Consider the following 13,267-nt stretch of genomic DNA (forward strand, 5'->3'; position numbering starts at 1 on the left):
CAACCACAAAATCTACAGGATCTGTGATACACAAAAACATACAAACAGAGATCACTTTCCCATGCCCTGACAGGTCAGAGATATTTTGACTGCATAAGGAGGGCATATACAGTCCTGATCAAAAGTTTAAGACCACTTCACTTGAAGAATGGCAAAAAAATCATATTTTTGCATGGCTGGATCTTAACACGATTCCAAGTAGAGCATGTAATGTGCAAGAAATGGGACTGAGACAGAACATTTTTTTGAGCATGCAATTTATTGAAAACAACACTTAAACTGAAACAGGCTGTTTGACAGCTGATCAAAGGTTTAGGACGCACATGCACATAGGACATAGCCAGCAGCCGTTTGACGCCCCTGCACTTCCCGAAGCTCAATTGTTCCACTGAAGGAAAAAGCACCCCAGACCATTATGGCACCCCCTCCACTGTGGCGCATAGAAAACATCTCAGGTGGGATCTGCTTGTCATGTCAGTAACGTTTTTGAAGCCCTTCAGCCTCAGATGCTATCTGATGGTTATGAGACTGCAGTCTGCACCAGTAACGGCCTTAATTTGGGTCGAGGATAGTCCAGTGTATTGACGGACAGCCAATTGGATCCTCCAGCTCAGTGCTTGTGAAATTTTTGGGGGTCTTCCACTTGACGTTTTGGTTCCATAACCCTAAGGATCATTTAAGAAATTCCAAATGACCGTCTTACTGGGTCCCACCTTGGCAGTGATGTTGCGCTGAGAGACCCTGCTTATGCAGTTCAGCAACCCGACCGCGTTCAAAAAGGTAAAGTTTTTTTGCCTTTGCCATCAGAACGTCATAACAGTCTGACTACCTGACAGAAGATGACAATGAATCCACATTTTTGCACAGATTTGGCTTTTTTAAGGCATGTGGCCCTAAACTTTTGATCAGCTGTAAAACAGCCTGTTTCAATTTAAGCATTGTTTCAATAAATTGCATGCTCCAAAAAAATGTCTCACTCCCATTTCTTCTTGTTTTATGTTGAAGCTCTATTTGGATCCTTGTTAAGATCCAACCATGCAAAATATGATATTTTTTGCCATTTTTCAAGTACAATACAGTTCAATACAGTTTAGAAGTTTAGAACAACTTTTAATCAGAACTGTATCATAACAGGAATGGGTGGGGTTTTTTCTGGGTTACTGACAGGTGTGTGGCTTGTACATGTTATTTAATCAAGCAGAATAACAGTTCTATAAGTAGTCACTGTTGTGGCCTGTTTTGTTGTCGAATGATTATATAGTATAGATCTTTAAAAATTTTAAGAATAATAATTGCCATTGCACAAATACATTTTGGATTTTCTCTAATCCACACAGGGTCAAAAGTATATATTCAAGCTCAAAGTGTTGTCTTTTAACAAGACATAGTTTGTATTTGTCAGCATAGAAGAAATAGCTTGATAGTACTTATTTCATTGACCAATACTCTACGAGTCCAAGAAACTATTGATTTTCCAAAGCTGGTAAGATCTCTTGGAGCCTTTGTACAGATGTGCAGATTTCAAGAAGTTGATATCTGTTGAAACTGTTTTACAAAAGTTATTTGGATGTGTCACCACTTTGCCAAGCTCTTGAAAAACACCCAAATTGTCACTTGTTAATGGCTACCAAAAGCATCTGGTCTAGGTGCAACTAAGGAACATGTAGCCAAATATTAGTGGGGGGTGTATATATATATTTGAACTTGTGTGCACATTTTTGGTCATGTATGATTATGAAATCCAAAATAAATTCTACAGTACATCCAGTTCTTGGTTGTTTTTTGTGTGTTTTTCTTTTAGTCCTTGAAGGTATATTGATGAGACTCAGTCGACCAGGGAAAACAACAATGGAAAGAAATAATTTAAAGCTCAAAATGTCCATGACGAGTGTATGGAAACTTTTGACCACAACTTTCTCTGTCTGTGTGTGTGTGTATAGGGCTCATAATTGACAAATATTGATTTGACTCATGAAACACTGACACCAATACAAAGGTCAATTTATTTAAAAACTGGCAAATATTACAAGTATTTAAGTTATAACCAATAATTAAATTGTTGAAAATTCATTTAAAAGATTAGACATAGCTGAAACAGATTCAGAGTTAAGTTTCCAGCATTTCTATTATCAATTTAGCCCATTATCTCTTCAAAACTGTGAATGTATGTTGACCTTGTTTTTGTTAATCTGCTTTTTGTTCATTATGTAAGTTATTATGCTATGTTATGTTACTGATGCAAATCATGCGCACAACAAATATGGACCGTGCTATGTTATGTGTTTAAAAGTTATGATGTCTTTCTTTCTTTCGTTCTTTCTTTCTGTTTTAATTGAACACTCAGGACCAGGCTTTAAAGATTTACTACGAGATATAGAACTATGTAACATGTTAAAAGTATCCTTATCTAAGCAAAAACTATGCTTTTTGGTGTGTGCACCCAAAGCTCTTTATTCTGTCAGCACTAATGTAGTAAATTGCATATGATGCCCTACATTTAACAAGATGAAAATAAACAGGAATAGTGATGCAACAACAAAATTATCAGTTTATTTACCAAATTTCCATTCTCACTTTGTTGACTGCCTTCAGCAAATAAGAAAACAGTCACCACTCTATTATAGCTTTTTCTTTCCTTGTGTCCGTTTCATGAATGCGTTTGAAAGACTTTCAAAGTTATTTATTTCTGTCCAAAAAAAGAGCAAAATAAAAATTAAAAAAAATCTCCATTAATATAATTCGTTTATTTTATTTTATATTTGCCCATGATTTAACAATTGGTGCATCTCTGTTGGAAAGGATGTGATTGAAACAAGCCAAGTTAATATATTTTAAATCAGCTAAACTGATTAGTTGTGTATGTGACTGGATTTACTGAAGTAGGGTTACCTCCTTACACAACAAGGGGCATGTCTTCTAAATCCCTGGGAATCTCCAAACAGGAGTCCTTGAAGTTGGAGCTGTGCATATGACTTTGATCGTCCTCAGGATTAAACGCTATTGCCATTGCCCCTTCCTTGAGTCCTGCCCCATCGTCCTCCATTGTCCCTTTTGTTTCAGCCTGCCTCTCTTCCTCAGTCTTGTCTTCTTTCACCTCCTCAAGCATGACACTGGCATCATATGGTCCAACCAGGCCTGCAATCTCTGGTTGGTCTGTGCCCCAGTAGCCTGTACTGCTTACTAAGTCCATGTTGGACCGTGAGGTGCGAGGGCCATAAACCTGGCGCTGAAGGCTGCAGACCTGGCATGCCAGTACCACAGTAGCAGCCAGCAAGCACACAATGAGACCTCCAGCTGAACTTATAGCAATCAGACCCATCTCAGTGTCAACCAAGCAGTCACCACGAGTGCCATTGATGGAGTTTTTGTCTTCACTTGTTCTGAGGGTAGTACTCACAGCAAGTGTGGGGCTGCTTCTTTGGTCTTGTGAATAGTCTTGTGAATATATTTGAGTTGTTGAAAGGACTGCGTCAGCACCGACAGGGCAGAGTGGCAGGTGGTTGAGCAGGAGAAACAGCCAAAGAGTTTTTGCACCTTCCATCATCTCTGAAATTCAGAAACTGTTTTAGAAAAAGTAAAGCTGAAAAAAAATGTAGAACGTTATTCCAGAATGCCACTACAAGAGCTCATGATCAGAAGGTTGTTTGAACAGTTCTAGTTAAATTTTTTTTAAAGGAAATGCTTGACTTTTGTGCTTTTAATATGATTCAAAGATGCTGCATGACAAATTCTTACCTGAAGTAGTCCTATGGAGGTCTTGGGGAAGAAATGGCACGTGACACCTGCTGCAAACTGACTGTTGAGATGGTCTGAAGTCACTTCCTGACCCCTCTTTCTGCTGGGTTTTTTTTTGTCTTTTGGTTTGTTTGTTTTTTTGCAGAGGGTGTGATTATTTCAGAGCCTTGGGTTTGATACCACAGAGGCTTGCAGGGCTCTTACAAAAAAGGACAGACAAAAAGAAGCAATCTTTTTCAGAAATGAAGCTTTCAGAGTTCAACCACATAGAATGCAATGAACAATTTAAGCCTCACATTTATACAACTGATCTAAAAAATAAAACTATTTCGTATTTAACCATAATGAATTTTTTTCCCCCTTTTCTTTAGGTTCAAAACGGGCCAGATCAATGGTGACCTGCTCATCTACCATGTCCTTCTCACCCTCAAACCCTACTATGCTAAGCCCTATGAGATAGTGGTAGACTTAACACATGTTGGACCCAGCAATCGTTTCAAGACTGACTTCCTCTCTAAGTGGTTTGTTGTCTTTCCTGGCTTTGCATATGAGAATGTGGCAGCTGTTTATGTCTACAACTGCAACACTTGGGTAAGAGAGTACACCAAGTATCATGAGCGGCTGCTGACAGGCCTAAAAGGGAGCAAGCGGCTCCAGTTCATTGATTCTCCAGCTAAGTTGGCAGAGCACATTGAACCTGACCAACAGAAGCTGCCTGCAGCCACACTGATACTGGAGGAAGACCTTAAAGTGTTCCACAATGCCCTCAAACTGGCCCACAAAGATACCAAGGTCTCAATTAAGGTAAGGTTTCAGCCAGTGAACTTGCACTAAAAATGAGCAACATAGAAATATTACCACTAAATAAACATATTAAATCACTAAAATCGTAACAGAGGTGTATCTTTAACCATCTTTATTTTCTTCTTGACCAGGTGGGTTCAACAGCCGTTCAGGTGACCTCAGCTGAGCGCACACGCGTCCTTGGCCAGCCTGTCTTCCTCAACGATGTATATTATGCCTCCGAGATTGAGGAAATTTGCCTTGTGGATGAGAGTCAGTTCACCCTCACCATGGCCAACCAGGGCACACCCCTCACTTTCATGCACCAGGAGTGTGATGCCATAGTTCAGTCTATCATCCATATCCGGACACGCTGGGAGTTGTCGCAGCCTGACTCCATCCCTCAGCACACTAAAATCCGACCAAAAGATGTGCCTGGCACTCTCCTCAACATTGCTCTTCTCAACCTGGGCAGTTCTGACCCCAGCCTCAGGTCTGTCCTGTATTGTTTTGTTATTCTAGGCCAAATTCTTTGGCTTTATGGGGAATAAAGTAGGTCTGTAAAAATAACAAAGAATGTGTTTAATTTAAAATATAACTGAGATTTTTTGCTTCGGAACCAGTGACACATGAATATTTGAGCATACTTTAGGTTTAAAGTTTAGACTTTGTATAAAGGTTGCTGGAAGTAAACCTAATGCAGAAGCACCTTAAACTTAGTGACTCCTGCTTGTATAAATGTTTGATAAAACAACCCTATTGCTCACATGTCTATGAAAACATAAATTTGAAGGTACTACAATGTATGAATACATTGTATTTACATCATAAATTATAGCCCCATGTAGATGAAAATTAGATTATAAAACTAATACAAAGCAAAAACTATAGCAGTGGTCAAAAAACTCAATGCTTCAAAGTCAAATTTCAGAAACCAGCAGTTAACTGGATTAGCGATACATTCATTTTTTATACACTGTGTTTAAGGTATAAAGGTTTAGTTCAACCACCCCTCATTTCTTTGTTTTCCTTGAAAGAACCAGACATGAGCAATCGCTTTCTGGGCTTTCTTAATGTCTTCTTAATGGCACCTTTTTTTACTTAAATACTTACTTTTAGTCTAGTCCTTGTACATCAGAAAAGTATTCCTGAAGACTACTTGAAGAAATTACAAGAAAGCTTCCCTAAAAGTTGTTTTGTTAAAAAAAATATGGGTGGACCAAAACACTGTTTTGCCTGTATTTTACTCACTAGCTCACTGCATCTATTTCCCATTTACCTAGCAAAATATAAAGAAATGAGGGATGGCTCAAGACTTTTGCGCAGTAATGTACACTTTGAACATGAGCCTAAATATTTTTGATCCAATGCAAGTGGTTCAGTTTCAAAGGAAAAACTCGAACATTTTAGCACATCTTATTGTCTTTCCAGTTTTCAGTTGAGCTTCACCGACCTGAAATAAAACTTTTGATCTACTCATTTACAACACCTATGTTTTTCAACTCAAACCTGTAAAAGTAAAGACTAAAACTGTTTTTACACTGACTTATCTGTTTCATATCCAGATCTGCAGCTTACAACCTATTGTGTGCTTTGACCTGCACCTTTAATCTGAAGATAGAGGGCCAGCTGCTGGAGACATCAGGTCTCTGCATCCCAGCCAACAATACGCTCTTTATAGTTTCCATCAGCAAAACTCTGGCAGCCAATGAACCTCATCTGACTCTGGAGTTTCTGGAGGAGTGCATCTCAGGCTTCAGCAAGTCTAGTAAGTCTGCTTACCATCGTACTGGTTACCATACATAAGCTCTCACATACACTCAGTCATGAAACTGCGTCAGTTTATTATTCAAAGATGTTACCTCTCTAAATGGGAATAGATACATTGTACTCATACCGCCACCAGCTCACCTCACTGAAATGCATAAAGTTTTAAGGTTTTTGTTTCTTTTTTTACATAACTGTGGTGGGGAGGGGAGCGTTTGGGAATGACAATATGGTTTATGATTTTACGTAGATGCTGAAGTGCACAGTGCACAAAGGTCGCCAACTTTCTGTATGGTCAATCGCTACATACCTCCAAACTTCATGAAGCCTTCAAATTAGCTCAAGACTTTGCACAAAAAGCTTCCTGGAATAGGTTTTCATGGCAGAGCAGCTGCATCCAAGCCTTACATCACCAAGTATAAGGCAAAGCTTTGGATGCAGTGGTGTAAATCACACAGCCACTGGACTCTAGAGCAGTAAACACTTGTTTTGGCAATCCAATTGACGAATATCGGTTTGGCAGCTCCCAGGAGAAAGATACTGATTGCACTGTGCCAAGTATTAAGTTTGGTGGACGTTGATTGTGGTGTTGTTGTTTTTCAAGAGCTGTGCTCAGGCCCCTAGTTCCAGTAAAAGCAACTCTTCATTTGTGAGCTTCATTTCATTGATTCAGCATACGAAGACATTTAGGGCATTTTCATGCTCACAACTTTGTGGGAACAGTCTGGTTTGGGGATGGACCTTCCTATTCTAACATGATCTTGAATCCAGCTCTACTAGTAATTATTTTAAGCCTATTTCAATAGGCCATTTATAAGCAAATTACTAGAAAAAATAGTAGAAAATCAGTTCTGATCTTTACTGTGCAGATGACATATTTTTACCCTTTTCAGTCGGGCTTTCAGAGGCAGCGTTCCACTGAGACCGCTCCTTTGAAGGTCTGTAATGATCTTCTAATGGCTTCTGATGCAGGGAATTGTTCTGTGATCATTTTGTTTGGTCATAGCGCAGCCTTTGATACCATTGGAAACAAATTCCTACTTAATAGGCTTAAAGCTTTAGCTGGTGTATATGGCTCTGCCAGAGAAAGAAAGCCAGAATGGTTTTCTTCATACTTATCTGATAGGACCTTCTTTGTTAGAACAGACAAGTTCTCCTCTAACATTTCCTTCCTGACCTGCGGGGTTCCACAGGGTTCAGTTTTGAGTCCATTATTATTTTCTTTCTACATGCTTTCTTTAGCTTATTTAGTCTTTTAGTGACATTTCTTATCCATTGTATGCCAGTGACATATTCAGCTGTCATTAGCATACAATGGATAAGCTGTCATGTCTTTTAAGACTCATCTACTGGATAGGTTGTCCACCCTAATCCACTACTTAACTCAGATTGGCTCTCTATCTGTTACCTTGTTTTAAACACCAACAAGACTGAGACCGTGATTGCAGCTCCTCTTGAACTACATTCTGAAGTCAGTCAGGTTCTTGCTTCTTTCTGTCCTTGGAGTAATATTTGAGTTGCATGTAAAACCTTTGTCTGGTTCCTGTTTCTTTCATTTAAGGTACATTTCTAAATTGCAACATATGGTCTCCTCAGCTGAACTGCGTTTGTGTCATCGCATTTAGTGTAATGCTCTGTTTACCAGCTTGGACAAATCATCCCTTTTTCACCTCCAAGCTATACAAAGTGCTTCACCCAGACTGCTAACACGTTCTAGCAAGCGTGCTCACATTACTCCTGTTTTATGTTCTCTACATTGGCTCGCAAATAGATTTTAGAATTCATTTTAAAATTCTTGTTTTAGCATACAGAGCACCAAATGGCCAGGCCCCAGATTATTTATCTCAGCTTCTTACAAAATACACTGCTGCTCGTTGTCCACGTTCACAGACTCCGAGTCGGTTGGTTGTTCCCCATACAGAGCCTTTCAGCCTGTGGCACCAAGGCTGTGGATCAGTGTACCACCACAACTGTGTTTGGTTGACTCTGCTGATTCTTTAAAAAAAAACATTTCTGTTCAGAAATGTATTTATTTATTTACTTATTTAAATTGATTAATTTATTTTAAAGCCACCTGTTAACTTTGCTGTATTTTATTAAATATTTTGTATTGTCTATTTTGGCACCTAATATTCTTGTTTATTTAGCCTGTTGTTACCCGCTATCTGTGAAAAGTGCTTAATAAATAAACTTAAGTTCATAAGTGTTTGAAGACAGGACCATTGAATATTTTTGGCAATATAGTGATATATTCTTAACATTAAAATAAACCGTAAGCTCTAAGTGCTGCTGTTCTCTTGCAGGCATCGAGCTGAAGCATCTCTGCTTGGAGTACATGACACCCTGGCTGCTCAACCTGGTCCGCTTCTGTAAGCACAATGACGATGCCAAGCGCCAGCGGGTCACTGCCATTTTGGACAAACTCATCACCATGACAATAAATGAAAAACAGATGTATCCCTCTATCCAGGCTAAGATCTGGGGCAGCCTTGGCCAGGTAAGTTTACCCAGCCCCTCAGCAGCTAAATAAGTACATGTGTCTCTTGGATTCTGGCCTTCTAACCATCTCACCTTCAGATAACAGACCTGCTGGATGTGGTCTTAGACAGCTTTATTAAGACCAGTGCCACAGGAGGCCTGGGTTCCATCAAAGCAGAGGTTATGGCTGATACTGCAGTGGCTCTAGCCTCAGGAAATGTCAAATTGGTCTCCAACAAGGTGAGAGCACATTGGCAACTAATACACACAGAAAATAATCATGTTGAATCATGTTGCAACTCGTGGAGAGGATTTAATGGTATTGATGATGGAAAGTGACTTGGGGTTCTGTTAAATGAGCAGAGCAGGTTGTTTGAGTAAACAACTGATCAATTAAAGCGGTTGTAAAAACCATCGCATTATGTTAAACAGGACAAATCCTACATTATATTTCATACAAACACATATGCTCATTATCCTATACATTTTAATATACATAAGAAGTGGACGAAATACTTTATTTTCATTAAGTAATTACTTTTCTTTACAGAACTTTCCTTCATTGCCAAATATCAAAATCAGGTGAAAAGGAGAAATTCAGTAATTACATACTGTTCCCACTAGGGGCATTTCTGTGCTGATTCACATCTGTTACAAAGAATATTGAAAGAGTTCTGGAAAAATATAAAACAATAAACGTCCATCAGAAAGAGAGCTTATATATTCTTCCACTTGGGGAACTGCAATGCACTTTCCTGCCATTTGTCAAACTCTTCTGTTTCTGAGCACTGTGCTTTTATTATCTGTGTATGCTGCATTGTGTTATGCAATATATCACAATGCGTGGCAGATATATATCAATATATAGCATTATTAGCCTTATGCACATCAACTGAGCCAGCTACCCACTGTCTTGAAACTACAGACAGTAGATATGGCACAACGGGGCCAGGGCATGATAGCAGTACCCTATCATGTACTGGCCCACAAATTTAACATCAAACCTTCTAGATATAGATATTTACACATAGACCGACACACACAAACCCTGACCTGGTGTTAACACTTCTTAATAGACTCACTTCTACTTGGTCCAGGTCAGCTCATTTGGTCATGGTTAATAAAGGATATACTATGTTTAAATTATGGATTAATGATTAATGCTTTCAGGCTGCAAGTTTAAAACGTGCTTCTGTGCTGCAACTGGATCTCATACTCTACGTTCTAGCTATGTGTGCTACAGTTTTCATTTAGAAGAACAGCTGTACGTAAAGAGCAAAATTTCTCTGCCAGCTACTGGTCAGTCGAAACAGAGAGCCTGTAGTTCAGGACAGAAAAACAAATCAACAAAAAGCCACCACATCATGTGGCCTAAAAGCAGAAATGCACATGGACATGAGCCAAGGCAGCTGACAATTTTTTGCCTTTGTTATGTTTCCACACTGACAACCACAGTGGCCACATGACTTGCATCTTTGGGTTGTCTATCAAGTCCCAATTCAGTTCAGTTCAAGTTTATTTATATAATCAAATCACAACAACAGTTGCCTCATGGTGCGTTAAATTGTAAAGACCCTACAATAATTGTCCCACAGTTTTTAACATCAAATCTTTGGTGGTCAAAGGTTACAGTGACAGTGTCCCTTAAATTCTTAATTTTTTTCTCTTTACATCTCAAAGAAATCTCTACAAATTTGGCCAAAGTCTTTAGACTTCAGGAAAAAATCATTAGATTTTGGTGGTCAAGGGCATACTCCTACTCCTACACAGAAACCTAAAATATAAAATATATTTAAATGTTAAAGTCAGTTAATAATTACTTACATACTGATGGAAGAAATAAATCCAGCTGGGATTCACTCTTGATTTGTAGAAGCTAAAGAGACAAACTCATCTAATCACTATCCATTATCTGTGTGCTGTTGTTCCAAATCCAAGCTGCTGTTTGGATAAACAAACACAATATACACAGGCAGACACAAAAGAAAACCCAAGGCCCCCTGGCTCCGATTATAGCAGACACCATCACTGCACTCAATAGTGGCCATTGTGAAGACTGTTGACTAAGAAAAAATTGATCTTTGAGTTGTAGTATTGTTTTTCTCTGCAGGTCAGTTTGGTCTTACTAAAGTATTGTACTGAATTTGAAAAACGATATATAAAATTGAGCATTGTACATAGCTATTAGACGTCTTACTTGAGTCTTTATCCTGGTGTTATCTGTAGAGTTACAGCATGATGTCATGGCAGTACAGCCTACTGGACACAATGGCTTCTTGTTTGCTGTTCTTGAACTCTTTGTCTCCCAAAACTTGAATAAATGCCATTTTCTAACTGGTTAGAATAGCTGTATAGTCCAGTATGTCAGCTTCATAACCAAAATGATTATTAAGGGTCATGATTAGTATTATTAGTTTACTAGTGATACATTTATTATTAAGTTTGCATTTCCTCTTTAGTGTTGCCTTTATTGGCTCTGGTTAAGCACTCCTATAAAACCATGATTTTACTTGTACAAAATTTTACTTGAGTTCAAAATTTTTGAGAAGGGGGAAACTCCCACTAGGTTTATATCTGGGACTCTCCACCATTTGACCTTAGAACTGAAGAAGCTTCTCGGATGAGAGGTGAAACGTCTTCAAGCAACTTAAAGAAGTCCAGACGCTTTTCTTTGCAAGCTCCTTTGACAAACATTGGATAGTTTTTCATGTCATAAATCAGATCTCATATGCAATACAGTACATTTTACTATTGGGGACTAGATTTCCACTCATTCTTATCGTAACTGTTCTGCTCCTGTGAGTTATTATTTTATTCTATAACAAATTCTGATACCTGCATCAATAACCCTGTACCAACAGACCAAGCTTTATTTATTTGTTTTTTCAACTTTCAGTTGTGAAAAATGGGTGAAAATAAGCAACAAAAAACTGCAAAAGGTTATGTGGCTAGCTAACATCTGTATTCATGTGTCCACTGTAGAAAAAACAATGAATAATAATGGTGTTAATTGAAGGACGCAACTGAGGCAACGTTCAGATAATAGCATAAGTGACACCTTGAACTCGGTGACAAAATGCTTAGAAGCAGATGCAGCAAACAATGAGCCGAAGCTTCGGAGAGAATAAGGACTTGATCCTGACCTTTAACCCAAATGAGATGCTAAGACATAACCTAAATTGGGCAGTTCAAGACATGCTACACATAACGATTCTACACCTATTCTTTGTGGTAGGTCATTGGGCGGATGTGTAAGATCATCGACAAGACGTGTCTGTCCCCAACGCCAACACTGGAGCAGCACCTGATGTGGGATGACATTGCCATCTTGGCTCGCTACATGCTCATGTTGTCCTTCAACAACTCTCTAGATGTGGCAGCCCACTTGCCTTATCTGTTCCATGTGGTAACCCTGCTAGTAGCCACTGGGCCTCTGTCCCTCAGGGCCTCCACTCACGGTTTGGTCATCAACATTATCCACTCCCTCTGCACCTGCTCTCAGCTCAACTTCAGTGGTGAGGAAGTGTTTGTTCATTTATTTTCTTCTTTATTGGTCAGTGAATAATGGGAAGTATCTTCATAAAGCTAGATGCATGAGTTTGCATGGCGTGCAGGCACACAATGGACACACAAAACAAAAAGCGAGTAGGCTACTGTGACCTGAAAAAAGAACCATGTTTTTGTGTTGAATACAGAGGAAACAAAGCAGGTTCTGAGGCTGAGTCTGACTGAGTTCTCCCTGCCCAAGTTCTACCTGCTGTTTGGCATCAGCAAAGTCAAATCAGCCGCTGTGATTGCCTTCCGCTCCAGCTACAGAGACCGCTCATTCTCACCAGGCTCTTATGAGAGGGAGACCTTTGCACTGTCCTCCCTCGAAACCGTCACTGAGGCCTTACTGGAAATCATGGAGGTCAGCTGAGAAAATCAGGATTTTTACATGTTTTTGCTTTTTCTCTGCCTTCCTACTACCCTTATTCGTTTAATAAAAAGTTATTATTATAAAATTGACTGTTTGTCTAATTACTGTATTTAGTTTATTAAATACTGATTGAGTTATGTGTTTTTGGTCCAGGCTTGTATGAGGGACATACCAAGCTGCAAGTGGTTAGACCAGTGGACAGAACTTGCACAAAAGTATGATCTTCTTGTGTTCTATTGCTTTTCATTCAGTTGCATAGATTTTCAGTGTGGAACAGGTATTTATTTGTCTTTGGATTCCAGGTTTGCATTCCAATACAACCCATCTCTTCAGCCCAGAGCACTGGTGGTGTTTGGCTGCATCAGTAAAAGAGTGAGCCATGGCCAGATCAAGCAGATCATTCGAATCCTAAGCAAGGCTAGCCCTCTGCTCAGCATAGACCGGGTGAGGGCCTTGAGTCATTTACCATGCAGTCTGATCCGTGAACAGAACGTGTGTTTCAGTCCTTTACGTGTCTACATAGACGTTTGTAGAGTAAAGCTGCTTCACATACACCTGTGAATTTTACTTCACTGTCTCTTTGAC

The 13,267-nt window shown here is 39.2% G+C and overlaps 1 protein-coding gene and 1 long non-coding RNA gene across 8 annotated transcripts in view; one reads left to right on the plus strand and one right to left on the minus strand.

Moving 5' to 3' along the window:
* The window catches only part of nf1a (neurofibromin 1a), a 137,304-nt gene that overhangs the window by 107,714 nt on the left and 16,323 nt on the right, over positions 1 to 13,267 (plus strand). For all 7 annotated transcript variants that reach the window (XM_082502103.1, XM_082502097.1, XM_082502100.1 and 4 more), the window contains 9 exons: positions 4,107 to 4,539; positions 4,671 to 5,011; positions 6,084 to 6,286; positions 8,589 to 8,782; positions 8,863 to 9,003; positions 11,999 to 12,278; positions 12,459 to 12,673; positions 12,836 to 12,897; positions 12,985 to 13,126. In XM_082502103.1, coding sequence (XP_082358229.1) covers positions 4,107 to 4,539; positions 4,671 to 5,011; positions 6,084 to 6,286; positions 8,589 to 8,782; positions 8,863 to 9,003; positions 11,999 to 12,278; positions 12,459 to 12,673; positions 12,836 to 12,897; positions 12,985 to 13,126 — 2,011 coding nt within the window. The remainder of the gene's footprint in view (positions 1 to 4,106; positions 4,540 to 4,670; positions 5,012 to 6,083; positions 6,287 to 8,588; positions 8,783 to 8,862; positions 9,004 to 11,998; positions 12,279 to 12,458; positions 12,674 to 12,835; positions 12,898 to 12,984; positions 13,127 to 13,267) is intronic.
* Positions 1,901 to 10,762, minus strand: LOC309687300. The gene is made up of 3 exons (XR_014270711.1): positions 10,588 to 10,762; positions 3,736 to 3,934; positions 1,901 to 3,546 (listed from the first exon to the last, which is right to left on the minus strand). It is a non-coding gene; the product is annotated as an uncharacterized lncRNA (long non-coding RNA).

This window comes from Aulonocara stuartgranti (assembly GCF_965226115.1).
Source record: "Aulonocara stuartgranti genome assembly, chromosome: 14".
NCBI classification, from domain to species: domain Eukaryota; kingdom Metazoa; phylum Chordata; class Actinopteri; order Cichliformes; family Cichlidae; genus Aulonocara; species Aulonocara stuartgranti.